The sequence below is a fragment of the Astatotilapia calliptera genome, chromosome 14, assembly GCF_900246225.1.
Source record: "Astatotilapia calliptera chromosome 14, fAstCal1.2, whole genome shotgun sequence".
In the NCBI taxonomy this organism is placed as follows: Eukaryota; Metazoa; Chordata; class Actinopteri; order Cichliformes; family Cichlidae; genus Astatotilapia; species Astatotilapia calliptera.
This window is the reverse complement of record NC_039315.1, coordinates 24,025,549-24,049,552: the sequence shown is the minus strand read 5'-3', so window position 1 is coordinate 24,049,552 and position 24,004 is coordinate 24,025,549. Positions and strand designations below refer to the sequence as shown.

Sequence of the window (24,004 nt, the reverse complement as noted above, 5' to 3'; positions counted from 1 at the left end):
CAATGGGCACAAAGCACAGCCTATGTTTAGTTTGGCTCTGGTTTTTCCTCGGTGCTAAGCCAAGAGTAAGTGTACAGTTCTCCCCACCGTTTGTGACGCAGAGCCACTCGCTCTGTTCCTCTGCGCTGCTGTCGTCGTGAGCCATGGGTACCTGGATGCCCTGTTTGAATGGATCTGTAGATCTCAGCTGTCTAGATTTGTTAAAGTGGTTTCGAACAAATCACAAAAAATCAACTAGAGTTGCAGCGATTGAGTATTTTTTTTTTTTTAATGTCAAAAATAATATTAAGAAACACGACATTAATAGTAATAATGTCAGTAATAGTTCAGGCAAACCTTGGTGGTTTCAGCTTTTCTTTTTTATATATCGCACTAAAATGAATATTACTGGCTTTTGAGCTGTCTGTTGAACAAAAGAGCATGCTGCCGCCATCACCAGAGGCTCTGAGAAACTGTAAATGTTCAGTCATACTCAGTTTTCTTATCCCTATTAATTCAAGTGCAATCCTCGTTCATCTGCAGTGAGTGCAGGCTGTCAGTCTGCTGTTTACCTCAGCTGTAAATATGACTGCAGTCTCAATATGCCGGGTGTCAATTTATGTTCGTTTACTTTTTACAAACCTATTGTTTTATATTTGTTGCAATTTCTGCTGCTCTCTCAACCAGATCACTCTGAAAAATGTGGTATGGTCAAGAGTCTCATCCTTTTTAGTGTCGATGAGACTTTTTAGCTGGATGAATAAGGGATATATAAAACTTGGCCAAAAAACAGCAGCTTCTGCCTTGTGGCAGGAATGGTTTCTGTGGTTCAAAATTACTTGATCTCATTCGTGAGAGATGGGTTTGATACGTTTTTTCACAGATTCTAAGCCAACAAGTTATTTACAGCAGTTTAAATACAGCCAATGTTTTTTTTGGGGGGGGGCAACACTAGCGTTAGTGAAACCGTCTCTTACATTAAAACATTGTTGGACTTGGACACTTGGTGAATAAACTCCCATACGATTTGAGAATGTAATCAAACTATTAATCAGATTGAAAGTGTGATTTTTTTTTTTAGGACATTTGAGCCCATCATTATCTTCTATAGCGTTAGCTTTCAGCCAGCTGCTGCTGTCTTCCATCAACCAGCACCTGCTGTAATGTATTTTTAATGGATTAGTTTTATGTTTATGAGAACCCATCTGTTTGTTGGAAGACATAATTGCACACAGAGTACAACATTCAGTTTTTCTATTACATAACCTCCAAAATTACCGACTGTACCTTTTTAATTACCCAGTGCTTCCATTCAGTGAAAACCATGAGCTGAGTAAAAAAAACGTATTCAGTTGACATTTTGATACTTGTCTGTGAGCTTCATCTCTTTTACAGTGTGGTGATTCCTCCCTGGGGGGGGGGGGGTCTTGTGTGGCTCGGCCCCTCCTCCCTGTGTGTATGTATAAGGGCAGCTTCTGAGATCAGATACTCCTCCACAGTGTTGTTATGACTCTGAGGTTATCTGTGCATTCCTCTCCAACTCTCCCAGGGGTCGTGGCTGAGAAAATCTCAGTCCTCACTGTGTATTGTTTTGCTTGTTGTCATGTACCGTAAGAACTGTGTGCCAACACCACGAGCTGCTGCTGCTGAGCAGCTAGCATGGGAACTGTTGTTTACCTGACTAAGTTCCTTCACAGATTGCACTTCCTTTTCCACCTTTAGCCCCCCCAACAGACACACACACACACACACACCACCAGCACCTGTGCATCTCTCATCAGTCTTGTAGAGTAAACTTTGCTTGTTTAACACCACAGAAACTTGTAGCTGGTCAGGCCCCTTTAAACACAGCAAGGAAATGAAATCTATGATAAAGTGACGGTGATGCTGCAGTATGTATGTATGTATGGATGGATGGATGGATGGATGGAGAGTTCAGCTCAGTAGCCCTTAGCTCTGTTTGCACACATGCTGTAAAAAATCAACCAAAGTAAACAAGTGCCATGTCAGGACATGTGCGTACCTCTGTGTCTGTTTCTCTGTTGATTTTTGTGCTGCATATTTGAGAAGTAAAGGGGGGATTTGATTAGGTTAAGGCAGGAAAACTCTTCTGGGTCAAACTTGAGATTTTCAAAAGCATTTACGCAGCTATGACGGACCACAGAGAGCTGCTAACAGGACTGTGGGCTTCGACTCATATTTCTCATCATTAATTGGAAAACTAAAGTCTCCATGAAAGAAAGTTGGGGCTTAAATTACAACGCTCACTTTGATCTGAGGTATAAATTCAGCATACTCTTTGTGAGCATCTAATAATGCATTTTGGTCTCTGCCTCAAAGACGCCACAGACGTCAGCAGCGGTCAAAGGAGAAAACACCCTTCGGCTCTATAAACATGACTATCAGTTTATGGTTGGAGTCGTCTCTGTGATGTGGCTGCCGTGTTCACAGGGATCCCGGGGCCCTGCGGTTACAGTGTGTTAGGGACCCCTGTGTGATGGTATCTCGCGTTGTAGCCAAGGGGCAGGGTGCGACTGGTGGGTAAGGAGAGATGGCAATCCTGCTGAGTCAGAATCATGGTGGAAACAGCACAGACTCCCGTGTGTGTGTGTGTGTGTGTGTGTGTGTGTGTGTGTGTGTGTGTGTGTGTGTCCACATCTTGATATCTGTCTACATTCAGGATCGCTGTGTGAAACTCTTTGCGACGCCATTCATGCGTGTCTGCAGACGTTCCTATGTGTGTGTGTTCGTGCACTCAATGGAGGTGACCTATGCAGGAAAGACGGGGAGGGGGAGAGTGCTTATTTACATTGGCAGCTGCACAAGGGGAAATGAACTGACTTCAAAGCGGGCGTGCTGCTGAATTGTAAAGCGAGCTAGGGAGTCCTCAATGCATGAGCTGGCAGACAAGCTCTGAAAACACACAGACATTCCCAGAGCTCACTCTCAGCTCCACGACACTGGACACATTCTTGTGTAATCTATGTGAGTGAGACAGAGAATATAAAACATTGTAAATATACAGGAAATCTGCACATTTTGGTTACTTTAGTGCATATACTGTGATGGACGTTATTACCAGCTGAGGCCTGTTAAGGTGTGAGTGTTTGAGCCCATTTTCTCAGTGTAAGTACTGTGTGAGGAGTAAAAAGTGCTGCACTACATCTGCAGTAGTTTAGGATGTGTTGAGGCGCTTTTGTGGTAAAATGTGGTGATGTCCTTAAATCTTCACTTCAAAATGCAGATGATGGTGAGCAACATTGCACTGGGAAAAATCCATTGTAGTGTTGAGGAAGAGAAGCTGGAATTAAAAAAAGTGCTGCAGCTGAAATCCATTAACCTAAAATGATTTTAGCTTAATTTGGGAAGAAAAAATGTAGCACTTGCTTCAAAGGATCTCAAAAAACAAAAGGTTTTTCTTTTCCTTTTTTATGATCACTCCTCTGACATCAGATTAAAAATATTTCAGCACTAAGGAAAGCATGAATGAAGTGAGATGGAGTGATTGAAAACAGCAAACTAATTCTGGTGCCACTCCTTGCAGCCTGCAAACACCCCCTAATGCCTCTGTGTGTGTGTGTGTGTGTGTGTGTGTGTGTGTGTGTGTGTGTGTGTGTGTGTGTGTGTGTGAGACAGGAATGCTGCAGAGACGGCCCACCATCGGGGACTTTGTGGACGCGCTCGTGTCTGAGCTCAACCCAAACTTTGAGACCTTCATCATGGACTCTGAGGGCTGAAGGCCAGTTTTGGCTGCAAGGAAACGAACTTTATGAGGCAAAGATTGAGAGAACGCTGGAGAAATCAAAGACATGCCGTCATATTTCATAGTCACGGTTTCTAAAGATCTTCATGCTTTCTGCAAATGAACATAATGTATATTTAATATATTTGACATGTTCTCTTGCTGCACACAGTTAAAAAGTTAAAGAACCCTGAAACTGTTGTAAAACTTTTTTTTTTTTTTTTTTTTTTTTTAACCATTTAAAGTTTAAAAAGTTTTAACACTTTAAACTTTTGAAAGAATGAATAACAAAATGCAATCATTTTCACAGCTTATACCCCAAAAGATTGTTCTGAGCTTGTGTAACAGCAGAACATTGTTTTGGTTTGGTTTTTTCCTGATCAAATCAGCATGAGGAAGAATACTTAATCCGTTCTTCCTGTCATGAGGACATTGTTTAGGCTTTAAATTAATACCGCTCCATCTGTTTTGTCTGTCAGGAGTTTGGGGAGGGGTGAAAAAGAAGAGCTTCAGCTTGTGAGTTTTTTACAGCACAATAGGAAAGATTTGGTCAGTTCTTATCATATTCTTCATAAAAGCTGTTGCAACAGTATAAATCACAAAGCCACACAGTCTCTGGAAGTTTAAGAAGTTGTGCATATTTACAAAAATGCTCCACAGAGGCTGTTTGCATCTGTTCCAACAGTTTCACACTGTAGTCGTCAGCTGGGCTCTGACTGCAGCTGCCTTTGCTTGCCTTGTGCCAGCTCCGAGATGCAGATTCACGTCGCTGTTGAAAGTGTAAACACGCCATCAGACAGGCGGAGCCTGAGTGAGCTGGGTGGCTCGAACCTCACAGAGGCTGCAAAACTGTGATTTGACAGTTATGTGGGTGTGATGTCTCTCCAACATTGCTTTGCTTTCAGATCTATTTCCAATTAAACCTGAAGCAAATTATATCAGCAGAGATTAAATGTAACTGAAGTGCAGCCCCAGTATTGATGTTAGTGTAATTTTAGGCATCAAAACAAGTTGACTTGTCACACTGAGTGCTACGCCGCCTGCACAGATGGCTTTGGAAGAAACATAAGATGTTTAGATTAAATCATTCTTTAGTGATTTTTTTTTCTGTGGTGATCAGCCGTCATATTTATAAAATGTTTTTTTTAAATTAGAAGATAGATGGCAATATACACTTACCTGTTAATCTGCTGGTTAACACAAAAAATCTGATCAGCCAGTTTCATGGCAGCACTCCATTCAGACTGGATCCTGCTGAAGTTCAAACTGAGCATCAGGATGGGGAATAAAGGTGAGTTATGTGACTTTGAACTGGTTTACAGAGACTCGTCTGACAAGAAAGATATCCAGTGAGTGGCAGCTCTCTGGATGAAAATGCCTTGATGATGTCATAGGAGACCGAGTTGATAGGAAGGCAACAAGTAACTGCTCATCTGCATACTTTGGTTGTAACAACACGGGAACTTTGAAGCATATGGACTACAGGAGACCACACCAGGTGACACTCATCAGCTAAGAACAGGACACTGAGGCTACAGTTCGCATTGGGATCACCAAAATTATATAATAAACTGGAAAATGTTGCCTGGTCTTATTAGTACTGATTCTTTAGCAACATTCAGTTCAGTTCAATTTTATTCATACTGCCCCAAATTACAACAACAGTCACCTTGAGGCCCTACAATAATACAACAGAGAAAAACCCAACAATCATATGACTCCCTATGAGCAAACGCTGGTGCAAGTGGAAAGGAAAAACTCCCTTTTAACAGGAAGAAGCCTTTAGCAGAAGCAGGCTCAGGGAGGGGCGGCCACCTGCTGCAAATGGTTGGGGTGAGCGGAGGAAGACAGAACAAAAGATGTGCTATGAAAGGGAACCAGAGATTAACAAGTAATGATTCAATGCAGAGAAGTCTATTATCACACGAGTGAGTGACTGATTCAAAGCAGCGCAGTACATACTATGAGTTCGTAGTTATTGATTTAAAAAAAAGAAGACCTCAGAACTTCATCCATATGACTGACTTTTTAATTTCATTAAAGAATTTTTACATTTAACAAAAAATAAAGATGATGACAGAATGTATGTAAACATGTTCAAGTGGTTTATTTACAAAAATGGCACATGGAAGTGACCAAACGCAACCATCGTCATAACTGGGTGCATGGGAGGGGGACATACATGATGCCTATGTTACAAAAATATTGACCTATTTACTATCTTACAGTATCTACAACACATTTATCACTTAGACATTCCTCATCTTAACTTGTTCCATATTATCAAGATTGTCTTCAATGTGCAACATAATCACTTTTGACACTTTTCGTCACACTTCAAACTTTACACACAAAAGCTTCATAACACCAGCTGCTAAATGAGCGGTACAGTTTTTTTGTTTGTTTGTTTGCTTGTTCTCTTACACATGAAGATGCAAGACATTCTCGATGCAGAGCAGAGGCTCATTTTGATTCACTGCGCTCCGCAGTAATAGGTCGACATTTGAACTTCATATGATTTTTACCTTCTGGGTCAACGAATTCACAGTCTCTATGCTTTTGTTTGCATGTAAGCACATGTTCTGGTAGATGGAGGGCTCTGAAGTGGGCAGAGTGGCCACACTGGTTGTCTGGGTGTATGTAGTGGTGGTTGCGGTGTTTTTTGTTTTTTTTGTGTTTGATGGGGGTGAACTAGTGAGAAATCCGAGACAGGATCCGGCCACGGCTGTTGTCGAGTCCAGGGTGGTTCAAGGGTGGAACACAAGCCAAAGAAATCTATGTCATCCTGGAAAGAGAGCAGGAAGAGGAATGCAGACACGCAGTGATTAGTAACGTATCTACCCTCGCCCAGCCAAGAACCTGACTTAAAACAGGACAGTCTTGTCTACATCAAAGAACTTTATTTACCAGCTGCTCCTCATGGACACAGAGTCGCGTCCAAGGCTATAAAAAGGCAAGCCGTGAGTTTGAGAGCAGTTGATGAACAGCTTCTAACTCTCAGCAGGGATTATGGGATTTATTTCATACCGAGCCTGTGTTTTAAATCATGGGAGAGGCCATGTGATTTTTTTTCTTTGCACAAGCAAGTGAGTTAATACACCAATAAAACATGAAGAATTTAATTTTTTTTAACCAATTAAAAAAAAATCTATCAGTGTTTCTGGTTTTCTTCTCTGAAAGAGGAATTGAGCTAATATTGCCTCACCTTCCTGAGTCGATACATCTGTCACAGCTTCACTGCAGCTCCGTGAGCTCCTCTCAGGGGATTTGTCCCTCAACCCGCACCTTTCCCCCTCATCCTCCTCTTCTCCCACCGCCCCAGGTCCTTCTGCAGGTTCATCAAAATACTCAGCCCTACAGACGGCCTCGGGATGTCCTTCCAGCTCCTCGTCCATGTTTGCATTTCTGGGAAGCATAATTAAGAAAATTGTAGTTAATATCATCCCAAATCTGTCTGCAGCCACACCCTGTGGCTTCTGCATGCTGTCAGCACTTCAAAGGTGTCATTTAAATTGTATCTGCAACACCTCGTTGAAACACCTGAAAATAGAACGTTGGGCCTGAGGCGGTAAAGCAGAAGGGTACCAATGTTGCAGCTGACTAGCCTACTCTGAAGCTCCACCCACCTGATTATCAGACATTCTGTTTGCAAGGGGCAACCAATCAGTAGAAAGGTTAAAGAGAGAGTAGCTAAAAATCTTGTTTTGAACTGTGAATCATGCACATTTAGTCTGGTAGAGAATAAAGAATAAAAATGCAGAGCTGGACATGAGCTTTAATGTTGAATTTAGCTACTAGCCACTCAGCAGAGCCAAGTAGTGCAAACACTGCTGGTTTCTTAGTCATTTCTGTCTGTGCTGACAAATGTTTGGATAAAGGTGTTAACCAAACCAAGCATGTTATCATAAGCTTTAATGTAATGCAAGTAATATGGAGTTACTCAGCAGCAGCATCTTAACCTCAGCTAGTTACTCTTTGTGCTGTAAAAAAAAAAAAAAACAACCCCAAAAAACTCTCTTAAAATATCAGTTGTATTTTTTTATCCTCACCCTTCACTGAGACTCATCTGGGACTGGAAAGGACTGTTACCCTGGCTGCGGCCCAGACTGCAGCTCTCATCGCAGCACAGAGACGGGATTAGATGGACGGGACCTGAACAGCACACACAGGGACACAACTTTACACAAACAGAAATTCACCCAGCGTTTGTAGTCATTGTCTGTCGATTTCAGTGCAAAATCCCTTTGATGTGAACCGCAGCCTACCACAGGTGTGTCCGGGGCTCAGGTGACACTGGCAGCAAGGTCTCTGTGGAAAGTCATGGAGCCAGCGGGCGTCCAGGCAGGAGAGCTCTGCTCCGCGGTAGGGACAGTCCTGAGACCTCAGAGAAGCTGCTGAGGAAACACACAGAGATGACAGATTAAGTAATGACTGTGAAACTTTTATAACAGCATTATTACCTCGATTGAGAACTACCAAATAAAAGGTGGGACTTTTAAGACTAATTATAGAAACCAGTGTGGTACAACTTTGCTCGTATTATGACTTCTGTCAGGTGAAATCCTTCCAGCTCCAACCGAAGTGTTTATCTACTAAATTTACATGCTCTCTTATGCGTTGGGAAATGCCTTACAACCCTCGGGTCCATAAGACCAATTAAAATTCCTTTGTATAATTTAAAAAAACAACTGTTAGCATTTCGCTGGAGTGAAGGGCGGGGTTCGTGTTTCTACTGGCTGAAACTACTGATGAAATAATTAACTCACTTTACATCACACAAGTATGAAAAACCAAAAAAACAATACACAACTGGTACCTCCTTGGTAACTTCTACCGCACTCTTTGTTTGGAGCAAGCACAGCAAGGGAAACGTGATGTCATTAATTCTTTGCCTGGGGACGTTTCACATATTGAGGCATTTTTGGACTCAAGAATTCCACAAATATGCAACATCAGGGTTTGATAAAGCTCAACACTGCACCCTGTTCTTAGAGCTAAAAGGAGCAATGGCATGTTCATACAGCTGCCTTATTTACAGCTATGGAGTCCCTTCATATGCAGAATATTTCTTTGTTCTTTTTCCAGGTTGGATTGCATACATCTTTAACGACGTTCAAGACCAGGAATTGGGTGCACAAGTTTGAATTTAAATCCATTCAAATGAGTTGCTGGTACGGACCTGGCTTTTACCATAGTTCACAGCTTAATGTTCGCCTGCTTTATCCCAAAACCAGTTCTGATGTGCGTTTGGAATCATTGTCCTGTTCAAACACCCAACTGTGCCCAAGTTTTAAATGTTTAGCTGTTTATTTGAGGTAAAGCTGAAGCTACCACTATTATGCTTGACAGTTTATACAGTGTTCTTAAGTTTGAAACCCTCACCTTTACTCTTCTAAACATATCTCTCGTCATTGTGGCCAAACAGCTCAATCTTTGTCTCATCTGACAATAAAACCTTTCCCTAGAAGACTTGTCCATGTGGGCAGCTGCAAACTTCAGAAGAGCACGAGGATCTACTCGTACAGTTATTTGAACTGATGATCTTAAAACCTGCAGTTGTTTAGAAATACCTCAAAGAGACCTTCCCTACTTGTCTAAATCTTAGATCTTCACCGAGTTCCTTGGACTTTCCCATTGTTCTGAATATTGGTCAATCCACTGAGTGCTATCAAGCAAATCCTTTTTATGCTGGCAAAAAGAAACTACCAAAAATCCAAAATAATTTCAAACTTGTGCATCCAAGTCTTGTTTTTTTAAATCACATGGCTGCATGCTGTGCAACTGGGAAAAGAACAGTGCAAAATAACCATAAATAGCCAAAAATAACCACGACATTCATGCCCAAAAGGGGTGTGTAAACCTCTGATTACGTTGTGTAAGGACTACAGACTCCAGCTTCCACATAGCTGCCCTCTCGGCACGTCTTAAAGCACACGTTTGAGATAACTTATCGCCATCTTATCTACACTGTTTGATGTTGTATAACTAAATACGTTTTGGAACACTGATGAGCTTTCCTTTGTTTTTGGAACGCCTGACTAGAGTACATATCGAACTAGAAATTTTACTGTGCCCTGAAAGTTCAGCACCTGATGCGGGCGTTCAAAGTCCAATGCTTGCTATGTTGTCAAGGTGCATGAAAACGTTCTTGCACTAAAACTTTAATCTTACTTTACACATCTGCCACAACCACGCTCATTAAGTTCCAGCTCTTATTCCGATGGTTATTTTGGACACAAGAAAATGTGACACATGCGGCTTCAGAGCATCGGGACTCACCGCTGGGCTTCTTCTCCAGCAGCTGCCTCTTGCAGTAGATGACACACAGAACGAGCAGGGCCAGCAGCACTGTAGCAAGAGCGCTGCAGATGACCGCAGCCAGAGCCATGTCCCGTGGACTGGTCACTACCGAGGGCAGCGGCACCAGATTCACACGCCCGCTGCCTGCCAAGGAAATAGAAAGGAGACAAATGTGAAGTACAGTTTACCAGCAAGGTATCAGACACAAAAAAGGGTTAAAACAACGACGACAAATATGAGGATAATACCTTTTTCTTAAAAGAGTTCTCAGCCTATCAACTTTTATTTGCCTCAAGTCAGTAATCTCCATGCTAATGAAAAAAGTAGAGTTCAAAGAGAAAAGACTCCATGTTAAATTCTTTCATCTGCCTCTGCTTCATACTCTGCAGAAGATGATTTACAGTCGTTTCCCCCCCTCTACCCTCAGGCTGCCCTAACAGCTTTTAAATCAAGAGGTGGATATACTGGGCACATAGGAGTGTGTATGTGGCAGAGGGAAAGCTTAATGTTGTGTCACTGAGTGTGTGAGCGTGGCATTACAGTCCTCCTTCCTGAGGGGAAATGTGATGTCAGTGTGTGTACCCACCTTCGTGACCTTTAACACAAAGACAAAAACTCATACGGATAGGGCAGGCTTACAAAGAATGCAGCTCAAGTTCCCACACATGCAGAACATCAGCGTATAATGTGGATTAATGCTGTTTGGAAAAAAAAAATGGCTCCTGCTATGTATAATTATCCTTCTCAACACCCCACAGATATAGATAAAATATAGGCTCCAAATGTAAACTACGGTAAGAGCAGCTAGACTGAAAACTTCTATGTGTTTTCTAACGCTGTTTAAAGCTGCTTTATGTGGTATTTTTGGCCACTTTGTGCAAACACGGAAGCAAACAATAGACAGAGCTGTAGCATTAGCATACACTTAACAGTAACTGTCAGTTTTGAAGCTTTTTATTTTGCCCTTTTGCCGACTCCCAAGCAAAAATGTCTGTCTGCTTACCTGCTGAGTGTCCCTGTATTTTCTCAACTAGTTGCTACACACAGTCGACCACCAAAGCAGGAAAGTAAAGTCATTGCTAACTTTCTGGCTAATGCTAAGTGAATGACCAGACAATGTTGATCCTTGACCAACATTATTCTGATGATGTAGGAACAACACCAACACAGGGATATTAGATCTTACATGTGAAACAAGCCATTTGAGCTCCATTTTTTCTCTCTGTGAGCCACGTTCCTCCTGATTGGCTGCCGCAAATAAACAATAATTTGAACAGGGAGGTGGGTGGGGCTGCTGTGCCAGAAATGACCAAATTAGGCATATCAACACTCTGACATCATACAGAGCAAAGAGTAGAAAAAACTGTCAAAAACCAAGCGTGAAGAGGAGTCTGAAGCTTTTTTTTGCAACTTTCTGAAATTATTTGAATCTTTAGCCTTATTAGCAGATAAAAATATGTTGGCTTTAGGATTTATACTTTGATAGAGAAACAAACAAACAACCAAAAATTGCAAAACAAACTTAAAATTTGGTTTTAAATGTTGAACTCTTATGTGTGTTATTTATCCCAAATGTTAATCACACAAGGTTGCCGAGGATATTTGATTTGGCAGATTTTTAAAAGCAGTAGTTTTTAAACCTGATTTGCAACACATAATAAAAACAAGTTTGCTGCACCTTTTCTTTCTAAACGCTGTTTTGTTTTGTTTTTTTAAGGTTAGGCAACATTTTTTCTTAACCCATGTAAATTTAGCAGGGTTATAAAACTAAGCACGTCTGCAGCAGCACGTTCTCAATCCTCTCCAGATTTTAATCACAGCAATACACAGAAACAGTGTGGCACAGACATCCTGGGTACAGATATCAGGAGACTGGGTAACATGTGTAGCATGTAAGCTGCACGTCTCCACATTAGTCTGCAGCTTTAAGAAGAGGTGAACAAAAAAACAAAAGCAGTGTGATTGGAATAAACTTATCTCTGAGAACACGTGCAACTAGCTTAGCATTACTGTCCACAAAGCATACTGAAAAGTATGGCAAATATAATGAATGACATTTGTTTGAGAAAACTTTGCTGTTTGCTTTCAGTATATTAATCATACAGACAGCTGGTTTGAGCCTTTTCACTTCCAAGAGCTCTTTGTTATGCAATGTAAACATTTAACTTTGTGAAGGTTTTTTTTTTTCTTTAATGCAGACAGATAGGGGATAGGGGTATTTTAACATTCCTTTAAAAAAAGGGGGGGAGAAAAAGAGACCAACTAAAATAATAAGTATTGTAACGCCAAGCGGAGTTACAATACTCAGTTTGACCGAGGGGGCAGAGTAAAGGATACGTTTGAGATAAGCACAGAAAAGAGCATAATGTCAGAAACATGACTTATTGCTTGTTATTAAAAAATCTAAAATGCACTTTATTTAGGGGATTTTGTGCCTAAAGACTTTGTGTGAAGTGAAGCATTCAATCCTGCTCCGGCATCAATAAACACTAAATGACAGCGGAGACAAATGGGATAACACATCCCAATAAAAATTTGCACACTTGACTATTTACATTATATTCTATGTTTAGTGATTTTTGTTTGTTTAAATATGCAACTGAGGCACTATTAATGTAATTTCTCATTTGCAGACTTTTACAAAATAGACATTTGAACAGTGGTTACAGCTGGATTCAAAGTTCATGTTACCTGATGGATTCAAAGGTTTTCATTGAAAGGGTATTTGGTAGGAAATAGTTTTTTACCTGGAAAAAAAGTGTAAATAGATGTACAGCTTCAAAGTGCCTATTAGTATTTTTTTTTTTCATAATCTAATCATTATTGCCATTAAAGCACCCAGCTGATTACTTACAGTAAGACCATTTGTTTATATCTGGCCAGTTTTCTAAAATAGTGGTTTTAATATGCAAATAAGGAGCCAGACTTTGATGTGATGTCAAACAATAGTCCTTCAGGCTTTCTGAAGTTTTTCTTTGGACATTGGCTGCTTTTTCAGTTACGTTTACTCATGTTCAGTCCACTCCTTCTACCTGACCATTTTCAGAGGATTGTTTTGTTTCTGTTTGTTAAGCCACCTAATGCTGACCTGTCAATCATTCAAGCACCTAATTCAAGGCATGAACCAGCCTTGTGCCCATACATAACAAACAACTTGGCAAAGAACATTACTTGTTACTGCTGACCTGTGGCAAAAACACAATTTGTTCCAGTATCTTTAGCTGAATCTGTGAAAAATGCGAATGACAGCACAGATTGAGGGACAAACGGAAATCTACAGCAGATCAAAAAGCCGTAACCTTAAGAAATACAAAAAAAAAAAAAAAAGGCCTCACGCAGGACCTGAGTGATACATCTGTCACTTCAGTTGATCATCTACTGTTCACTGAAGCTTTATCAGAAATGGCCGCATTGGCCGTCAAGAAATGGTTTGGGACTACATTTCAGCCCTCAGATTTTAATCTACCATGCAGTACCAATTAGAAAAAAACTGATTGACAACAGCTTCACTTTTTCAATATGGCAATGATCCTAAACACACTGCAAACACCTTCTTCCCCAAATTTCCTATGAAAATATAAAGAAATGAGGGGTAGCTCAAGACTTTTGCACAGTACTGTATGCCATTGGTAAAATATATATTCCTCACCCCACACTGACACTGACAAGCTGAAATATCAGCATGTTTGTGTTTTGTGAGAGTTATGCCAATAATCTCTCTGTACTGTATCTGACGTCTGACCGTTATGTTTAAACTCTGCCTTCATTGTCATGGTCAAATTCAGCTCATCCGAAGCGAGCATCACAAGCCAGCCTGTTATCGGAGACGCAGCAGCTGCAGCAAACACAGACCAACACTGGTCCATTGAAGAGAGCTCACCTGCTGATATTATCTGCATACAAACCAGACCAATAAACCACAGCCTTTCATAGCCTGCTGACTTTATGGAATGCCACAAAGTCCAAATAAAAGAAGCACTTCTTTACACCTCTGAAGGCTCTTTGACCGTCTATGAACACTATTTTAAGAGCTTCTTTAGTAGAGCTGAACGAAAGTTTTGGAGTATTTAATTGGGAGCTGTCAAAACGCCTGAATGCTTTTACAATGGAGCTCTATCAGAGTCTAAACATGTTATGTGGTATAAAATTTAAGGTAGAGAAATATGCTAATGACATATATCTATAAGCTCTGTTTTTTTTCTCTAGCATTATGAATTTCTAAATAGGACTGCCATCACAATGGATGTCACTCCTGTCAGCTTAGAACAGAAAACTGAGGCTACATGCAATGAGACTCATCAGACAGGGTGGCATTTTCCCAATTTCTGCTGCAACATTCAGATGGTGGGGTCAGAATCTGGAGTAAACAACATGAAAGCATCCATCCACTCTCCCTTGAATCGACAGATCAGGCTGCTGGTGGTGTAATTGTTCAGGGATATTTCCTTGACATACTTAAGCACTAGCTGAGCATTGCTTAAACACCACAGCCTACTAAAGTATTCTTGCTGACCATGTTCACGTCACTGTACTCAGATGTCCTCCACAGTCACCAGATCTCAATCTAATACAGCACCTTTGTGATGTTTCCAGTGGGAGATTGGACCAAAATCTGTTTCCTGCACCTTGTTGAATCTGTGCCACAAAGGCTTACAGCTGTTCTGAAGGCAAAAGAGGGACCAGCCTGTTATTAGCAAGCTGTACCTATTGAAGTGGCAAGTGAGTGTGTGTAGTAGCACTATCAGGAAGTAGTAATATTAGCACAGTTTTTCCAACCTGCCTCAAATATACCTAATAATATAACTGTGGTTTATAGCTGACGGCACTGTTTCTCTGTTCTCTGAATAAAAATAAGGATCAAATTCCCGTCTGACTCGCTCTAAATCCTTTCTGACACTGTAATAAATGTGATACCGGGACAAGGCACAAAGAGCAGGTAGCATTCCTTCAACAAGTGTGTGTATGTGTGCGCGCGTGCACACGTATCTGTCTGCACGCCCGTGTGTTAGTCTCTGAGATCTACCGTGACAGTGAAGAACTTCAGCAGATGAAACGCATTAAAGAGGCTGAAGGGAATCCATAAAACACAACCTCATTTTTAACTCAGCTCCAAGAAGCCACTGGGGGAGGTGGGGGGGGGGGGGGGGGGGCATAAAAGAAAAAGGGAGGAGAAGAAAGGAGCGGTTTGAGATTTACAGTCCACCACAGACGGCAGCATACCTCCCCTGCACAGCTGCACCTTTACCCCCACCACCACCACCAGCCCCTGGGCCCAGTGTGGCCTATTAGAATGATCTGCCCTTTAAGTTTTCACCACCCTGCTCAAGATAACACTGGAGGCAGAGGTGGAGGCAGGGAAGGGGGGCGAGATTTTCAAACATTTGGAAATGTTCCACTGAGAGTCTCTGTAGGAGCTAACTACCAGCTATGTTCTCAGACACAATGGCCATTTTGTTTCACGGGGGCTGCACTATTATCAAAACGGGGAGCTGCGCAGATGGACGAACGTGCAGACGGGGAGGGGGGCTGCCCCAAGGCCAGCGCTCATTACACGCGCTACACCGACAGAGATACAAAGATGAAAAACCCAACCGGGAGCAGACGATCCGATGAAGCGACTCTTCTTTACACCTGGGGCTCGTGCGCAAAGTTTAAAAAAGTTTTTCTGTTTTTTTTTTCCCTTTTTAAGAGTTTTCCCAGAGCTGTCCTCGTTTATTTGACACAGGGGTGTTAACTCTGGCTTGAACAGCCCCGATGTTCTTGTTGCCAAAAAAAAAAAGCCTTGTTGGAAACAGCTGCCGTATCCTCCGCCATCAGGAAGTCACACTCAATTACCAAAAGGTATAAGTTCACTCGCCTGTTGGGTTTATGTGGAAACGTGAAATCATAAGGTTGCACTTAACTACTTACAAAGGCCAGAAGAAAGAAGTTAATTGGATCTGCAGCCTACATGAATGCAAGCCCACAATGCTTTGTGAATGCATCGGAGCACACCTCCTTGTTTTTTGGGGTTTTTTTGCATAATGGAAATAAATGATGCTGCTCGAAGCGGCACACTCCTGCAGACATGTTTACTTTGGTGCTGGGACAAAGAGAAAGAAAATTAGGGTCGTTATTAGGAACGCCGTTGGGTTTTTGTTTAAGGAAGTTTGCGCATTTAATCCAAACAGATTTTTTTTTAATGAGTGACATGCTCTGAACTAATATAATCCACTGTTGGCAAATCCACTATTATGCTACTCAGCTTTTCAACTGCTCAGCTTGTAAATCCAAGCATTTATTTGCACATATAGCGTAGCTGGCCGGCTCAGCGAGGGCTGGTGAATGAAATATGGCTGCAGTGCTGGTTACTCCACTACCGTGTGCTGGCATGTGCGTGCCCGGCACCTTTTTTTTTTGGTTCCAGCAGCAGTTTGGCAAGGAGTTCAAAAGTTTGTCATGGAGGATGATGTTTGCTTTTGGACTATTGTATCCCTGTTGTTTCATGTTAAAACATCGTCTATTGTGAGTTAGGAATGAATGGGGTGTGTTCATGAGAACAGTGGACAAAATCTCCCACTCGTGTTAGTCCAACTGTTAGAGGAGGTCAGAGAAAGCAAAGGTGCTTACAGTTGGGCTCATAAGGAGGTGGAGGGTCTCCACAAGGTATGCACTCCATGTCCTGGAAACCGCTTAGTTTTGTCTTCCTGTAATATCTGTGCAAGACACAAAATCAAATGTTTGTTAACCGAAACAGATGCCATTAACGTGTAGGTTTTCGTAAAACTGACCAGCAAGATGCGTCCTCTCACCCTGGCAGGCAGTCGCCACACACGGCGTTGCTCGTGGTGGAGCAGTTGCCCTTCTGGAAGCGGTTGATGAGTCCACAGTCCAGGCAGGGTTTGCACTTCTGCAGGCTCCGGTCCTCTTTGAAGCGACTGCTCCGACAGGGCACACACCGGGCATCCTCTCCATAACCAAAGCCACATTCCTGGAAGGATTAATGGGAGAAATACACCGGCTAAGAGGTGGGGTTGTTGGTTTGGGGTGATGTGCAGCTGGTGAAAAGAGGGCTTGAATGCGGACTACCGGGGGTCTGGAATTAAAGAACGATCTTGGCTCGCGGGATCAGACGAGAACAGTGGCCTGCCTCTTTTGAGAGTCCATCTTACACTGGCAATAAGCTCCCTGACTCTGTCAGTATGAATGAGTAGCCTTCCGCTGCAAGACCCAGAAAGGCCATGCATTTGAATAATAAAGGCTGGAGGGGACACCCACTGTTGTATTATTGCAGGTTTATTGCTGCGTTTGTGTGGGACTCCCACTCCAAGCAGACTCAGTGAGTGCCCCGTTGATTGAGAGGCCAGCAAAGCAAAGGAAACGCTTCAGGAAGGGGGCAAGGATTATGGAGAGGTATATGGAGAAAACAAGATGAATACTCTTTTTGTGTTCAGCAATTCAAAGTGCACATAAAAAGCACAGCTTCCTTCAACTGTGTGAATGATCTAATGCCTAAAAAAGCCCTTCATTATCACCTGAACGAAGCAAAAATAAGGATAATGTAAATTAAAAGATATGATTTTATTATTTTATTGGTTGTGTGGAATTGAATGTGTATTTTTTTTTTTTTGCTTGTGTGAGTTTTTTAAGACTTTCCCAGTCTTTATATCAGCTGGCAAAGTAGAAACACAAAAGTCTTCAACATTTTAAAGCAACATTATAAAGTTTTCCTAAGGAGAAGCCAAAACTGTTTCAGTTCTTTCCTCTGTCCGTCTTTCTCCCTCTCTTTGTGTCACATCTCTAAAAATGACTCTGCGAGACCTCAGTGACAAACTGACATTTCCATGACAGCTGACGTTACCCCGAGGGAATGACATCATACATCGATCATTCATTATCAGCTCCACAGCAGCTGCCCTCCTGTTATCCAGCATTACCACACTGAAATCTAAATCCAGGAAGACACACAGGGAGCGGTGGGGTGGGGTGCTCGTATATCATTAAAGTGAAGGTCAGCTTCAAACAGGGCTTCTCCCTTCTCTTCTCTCTTCACCCGTGTCCCGTTTCACCGGCCGGGCGTGCGTTCCTGTTGGAATGTGGGATGAAGGTTTAGATATGATTGGCGGGAGGGAGGATTGGCGAAGCGTGCTGGCAAGAAATAAAAATGGAGGCTGGAGTCTAAGATGTGATCTTGTGACGGCACCACAGAGTCAGGACAGAAGATGATGAGGAATTTAGTGCTTCCAGCCAAACACATGTGAGCCTGACACTGAACCCCTGGGCAAGGCCTGGCCCGAGGTGGACCCATAAGGCTGGACTTCTGCAGCTGTTGCTGTGAACTCGCCATATAAGGCCTTACCCCTCTAGTCGTGCAGACCAGAAGAACCCAGGGAGGGGAGTGGATGTGGGTGACCGATGAGTGATAAAGAGGGGGGAAAGTCAGGATAAAGATTTGGCTGCCCACAATTGCACACCACGAGAGAGAGAGACTCTTGAATCTGATCTTTAAGAACGCACGGCCAAGCCCGCTCGCGCAGTGGTTCTGTGACCCACTTCTTCATGAAGGAGGGGGCCCCGGGATGATTCGTCCTCGCTCAGCCCGGCACTGGCACGAGCTCTGTCCATGGGGCACCGCATGGCAGGAAAGGCTGATGCTACGAAAGACACAAGCAGGTCAGAGCACTGAAACAAAAGGAAAATGGAGCCAGTTCCTGCCCCTCTGATCAAGGAGCCGTCCCTTTCTTCTTTTATCCTCGCTAACAAAGCTCAACAAAGACCCAACTGAGACGTGTTCAGCAGCTAAAGGAAAGCCTGCACTCTGCTGCGGAAATCTGTGATGACGGGAGTCATTATATACCCAAAAAGGGCAATGTAACAAACAGTCTGTTAAAACATTTTTGAGGGCATCAAGGCGATCATCTGTGGAGAAAACTATTTGAACTGTAGTGTGCAAAAAGACGGGAAAAAACCCCAACTAAAGCAAATAAACCTCAAAGCGTGGCTGCTCCCATAGTTTTGCATGAAGTTCTCTCGTGCGCTTTTCACCTGAAAACACGTAGAAAAACTGATGCTTAACATCCAGCTTCCCTGCCCTATCTCCTGATCTACTTTGGGCGAGACTGCCAAGCACAACACAGCACTGTAGTGTGGGGAGAGAAGGCGGTGGTGCTGGGGGTGTGCTGGCTGGGACCTGAAGCAAGTTCAGACGCACAGATATTTCTGAGATTAAGAGGGAATCACAAGGGGGGCGGGGAGGCTCTGCCAGTCATCTGATCCGGGGGATGAAACACAACGAAAAACAACGGCGTGCTACTTGAAAGAGGTGTTTTGTGTGGGACATAACGCGCTCTCTTTATTTCTGTTTAAACTCTACTACAGCCTGGCTTGTTTAAACACAACGATCACTGTGACTCTGACACTTCTGCTGCCTGTTGCTCCCTCTCTTTAGCCAGTGCCACCCAGAAGTCCTTTGTCCCAGAAGTGTGGCCAGAGGAAATGCTACACTCTCCCTTACATTCTACAAGATGCTGACATGCCAAAGTTGTGTTCCTGCCTCGCTTTTTTAATGCCCCCGGCAATCTTCCAGCATGCATTGGAAGGCGATTTACGCCTTCACCTTCATGCTTGATGCAACACAGCTTAACTAAGTAACCTCCTATAATGAAACCTGAAGTGAAGTACGTCAGGGAGAACTGGTTTTAATTGATGCTCCCTCTGTATGGGTGGTTCTTTTAGCAACAGTTAGCGTGGAGGAGCTAATTGATGTTTGTCAGCCAGCCTCAGAGCGGCTTCCAGAGGCAAACTTCCAGAGCAAACTGGGCCACATTCCTCTGAGATCTCTATGGCAGCTGCACAGAGGGACTCCAAAAGTTTTTTGCTTCCCTCTCGACAGTCAGGCTAGCCTTTGAGAATACAGACAGATTGTCTGAGCTCAGATCACAAAGTTGTTTTTCTGGGAAACTTTCTCCTAGAGCAAGGCCCAGGTTTCCATTTTGAGCCAGCATCCCGCTACCTTCAGAGAAAGAATGAGGCAGCCAATTATTAACCAGGACCCCAGGGTGGCTAGCGGCATTCATGCCCGTCGACACTGCAGGGGAACACGAGGACTACTGAAGCGTATCAGCAACCACAGAGTGCATGTCTGTGTGCACTGAGATTAAAGGCGATCCAGACTTAAATGCATGTGTGCAACAGATGTCGGGGGGGGGGGGGGGGGGGGGGGGGGTGATACAGAGTTTTTTGTCCGTGCTAAAAGATGTTTTGAAGTGTAAAGTCAGTTTAGCAGATGTTTTATGTGCAGTATATTCTTCACTTTAAGAGCTTTTAATGTTTTTTTTACTGCAGCAAATCCTGCAGTCTGGATGTTTTAATTTTTGCTTTTGACAGTTCGCTGTCAAATATACATGCTTTTATAATAATTGTGCTGCTTTTTAATCAATCAATCAATCAATCAGTCAATTAATCAATCAATCAATCAAACAGCACAAAGACAAAAGTGTTAGAGAAATTACCCTTCAAACAGGACCAATTTTTTTGGAGTCTACTAGAGTAGCTTTGAATGATTCATAATTCAAAATAACTCAAAACAATCAGTCATGTAGCCCTTCAGTATTCCCGTTGTATGAAATAAGCCGTTTTAGCTTGCCTTTCCCTCACCTTCCTTCTGATTGGCCGCTGCATGCAAACAGTGGGTTTTAACAGCAGGTAGGTGGGGACTTGGTGTTCAAAGAAATGAGAAACTTTGGTTTAATTATCTCAGTTTTTTTACTGTGTCGTACCAGCGTGCAGGGAAGGGGATATGCAAGGTTTAATGTGTTCCACTATCATTATTAAATCAAACTCATTAATTCAGTTACTCACTTTTACATCACTGCCTACACTTGCAGAAGTAGGTAGGCACATAGCTGCTGCCAGAGAGGAAAGCCTCTGCTTACCAGCCTTAACTGACACTAAATAGGCCTGTTTGTACAAAGCGAGCGCACACACACAAACACACACACAAAAAAAACCTGTGGCTAAGGTGGTGGAAAAAACTGTATTCCCAGTCGAAAGAGCAGCAAGCTTAGGCATGGCTGCCTTCAAACAGTAAAGACAATAAGTTTGGACGAGACGCAATGGGGGGAAAAACAATGGAAGCCATTCAGCTGCAGAAGGTCAAAAGTATGGGTGTGACTGATTAATGAAGGGTCGGTGTTCTACAAAAGCTAATAACAGCTTGGCTGTTTTTGTGCATGAAAGACAGGAAGTAATAAATAATGTCTGTTCCCTGGGAAAGATACACTTTTCTAAACAGTGATGTCCATTCTTTTCATAAACCAACAGTTTTCCCCCACAAATCCCGCCAACTTTGTTCAGCTCTGGGAAACTGACTCGGCTGACCTGTTATGGATTACAACACTCTCCATTTCTTAAATAAACCGAGGCACACACTGCTTTTTGGGAAAACGCTCTTGTGGACAAATCAAAAAAGTTTAGAAGAAATCCAACCTTTGAAAGCTCCTGTCCTGCATCACACTGCTTGCAGGGTTTGCAGTTTCCAAAGCGGTCCTTGTACTCCTGCTCTCGGCACTCTCTGGTCTGCTCTTCGGCTCTCGCCTGAATCTGAATGAGAGACAATCATTTGGAGAAAGTTAGAAGATTCCTGCATTTCATCCAGAACAGATAAAGCAGTCTGATTCCATAATCATTTATGGAGGCCGCCCTCCCTTCCCTTCAAACCCTGGGACTCCTGTTTGAAAATAAGTCTCGATCCTACAGGGAAGAGATAAGATCGAACCTGAATGAGCCCTGTGGGAAAACTGTAAAGCTTCAGCAGCAGAATCTAAGTCAAAAGCAACAATGCAGTGAATGCTAAGCCCAGAGACAGCGGTTGACAATCTCTTCAGCAAAGATTTTACTGATCCCACAGGTTGAGCAGTCGCCTATTTAACGCATATGCAGTGTATCTGCCGTTTTTCACTTTTGCAGAATATATACAAACTGTTTAAATAGCTGAAAGCATTTGGCTCACGTGTCATCCAGCTTCCCTTGCACACATTGCAACAGACAAGACATGCAAAGCAAAATTATCCATTTTAAGTTTGTGCAAACATTTTTTAAAAAAAACTTACCAGAGATGAATACAGGACATGCAACGTTAGCACAAGTGAGAAGGTGTTCTGAAGCATCCTAACCATTTTGATGGGCCACTCAGAGCTTGAAGCTGAAAGAACAAAAACAGCAATCAGACAAGTGAGTGTGCACAAGTATGTTATTATAGAGTTATAGACCCTAACAAAAAGAAAAGAAAAAAGTGCAGAGTCTATCAGGAAGAAAGGCTGGTTGGGTAAAATCATCTGAGACTAAACAACACAATGATGTGATTTGATTCTTCTCCACCCAATACAAGCAAGCTCAGGGTTAAACTTTTAAACAGCACTGATTTGCTGAAGGTTTGTTAAATGCAAATTTGCTGGGCGGACAAACCTTACCCACCAAAAACACAAAACACTTTTATTGGGTATTTAAGTGAAAATTAGTTCACAAAGAAACCAGATATGCCAGCACGAAGGGAGGGAGGGAGGAAACCCGTTTAATATCACATAAAAAGATGGAAGTTGTGCGTTTGAATATTCAGACTATAAACACCAATATAGCTCAAGCTCATTGTAAATAAGTAGCCTATAAAACTATACAGACAGTGTGTGAGTAAAGATTAAAATTCCTTTATGTGGAAAACTGTTAAGACAGCATCCACAGCTTTGCAAAAGGGACGTGTCATTCTTCTTCTTCCTTTTCAAAGTGTGTAAATAAATAAATAAATAAATAATGAAAACTACATTTTGCAACCATAGACTGGATACTGGAGAATAAGTTCTCCAAATACGCGTGCACAGACTGAGAGTTTCAGTCGTCTCGTGCCTTTAAAGCGAGGTTTGTCCCGTCCTGTGGATACAATCAACGCTCGGTCTGTCGTTTATCTACGAGCGTCTAAAAGCGACATCAAAGCTCTTCTTACCTGCTACAAACGGGGCCTGCTGATTACAGAGTGTCGCTTAGAAGTCCAAAGCTGACCGGTGAGAGGTGTGGTGGGCTGTTTCCCGCACCGGTCCGCTCACCATGCCAGTGCTGCTGCTGCTGCTCCTCCAGCCCGGCACGGCTCGACTCCGAGCCGCTGCGGATCGAGGGCAGACCGAGATCAAAGGCAGAGAGAGGAAGGGAGGGAGGGAGAGGGGTTGGCTTTCTGGATACGAAGCGCGTGTATCTGATCTGTGATCAGCCTGTCTACATCAAAGACCCGGTCTCTCTCTCTCACGCACACACACGCACACACCTACACTGCTCCACAGGCTGATCAGTAGTACCGTTTCCATTCAGCTGGTTTCTATCGAGATGTTTTACAAACCCTCTGTCTGTGCGTGCTTTATTTGATGCCTTTGCTTTGCCCTTATGTGCTGGCCCGTGTGGTCCCACGGCCCCCTCTGACCTCACACGTTAAACTAGTTTAAAGGAAAAGTTAACACAGCAGAGTTGTTTAGCCTGCCTGCTTTTCTCCTTCTAACTTGGCCACATTTATTTATTTGCTAAGCCCTCATCTCTGCTGCAGATTTTATGATGTCAGCGTGCTGCTTCACCATTGGCTGAGCCTGTGCTTAATCCATCTAATAGGAAGAGCAGAGTTCAGGGGATATACAGCGACTACTGCAGTAATTCAGTGTAAATATCGACTCTTGAATCCTCTCTCTGATGTAAGATGAAGGTGTTAACGGTGAGTTCAGAGCTTTTGACGTAGCCTGTTATTTTCTTCATTGTCCTTGTTTTTTTCTCTCTCTCTTTTTAATACTGTTGGTTAACTTGTAAAAAGAGTGGCAACCAGAAGAAAACTGATTTTCCAAAGCCCACTCTGAAACAAAAAGTTCGTATATCCACCTGAGGTAGAAAAAAGTGAGCGGTGTGCACACTGGTGTGTGTGTCTGAACCAAGGCAAAGACACAGAGGACAAAAGTTCAGCACTGCAGTAAAAGT

At 42.7% G+C, this 24,004-nt stretch overlaps 2 protein-coding genes across 3 annotated transcripts in view; one reads left to right on the top strand and one right to left on the bottom strand.

Annotated features, from left to right (window-relative positions):
* The window catches only part of LOC113036401 (mitochondrial intermediate peptidase), a 29,927-nt gene extending 26,010 nt beyond the window's left edge, over positions 1–3,917 (top strand). The window contains exon 20 of the mRNA XM_026192731.1: positions 3,616–3,917. Coding sequence (XP_026048516.1) covers positions 3,616–3,716 — 101 coding nt within the window. The 3' untranslated portion in view covers positions 3,717–3,917. The remainder of the gene's footprint in view (positions 1–3,615) is intronic.
* A 1,888-nt stretch (positions 3,918–5,805) lies between these two features.
* LOC113036750 (tumor necrosis factor receptor superfamily member 19-like) lies at positions 5,806–23,541 on the bottom strand. Of its 2 annotated transcripts, none has more exons than XM_026193207.1 (10): positions 22,998–23,541; positions 22,111–22,202; positions 21,488–21,601; positions 16,813–16,991; positions 16,631–16,716; positions 10,001–10,165; positions 7,987–8,115; positions 7,771–7,873; positions 6,927–7,126; positions 5,806–6,506 (listed from the first exon to the last, which is right to left on the bottom strand). In XM_026193207.1, exons 2-10 carry the CDS (start codon positions 22,174–22,176, stop codon positions 6,502–6,504), a joined length of 1,047 nt encoding a protein of 348 aa, XP_026048992.1. In that variant the 5' UTR covers positions 22,177–22,202; positions 22,998–23,541; the 3' UTR covers positions 5,806–6,501. The 2 variants fall into 2 exon arrangements, with proteins under 2 accessions (XP_026048992.1, XP_026048993.1); XM_026193208.1 differs by having other exon boundaries at positions 7,987–8,112.
* Between the last annotated feature and the right edge of the window lie 463 nt (positions 23,542–24,004).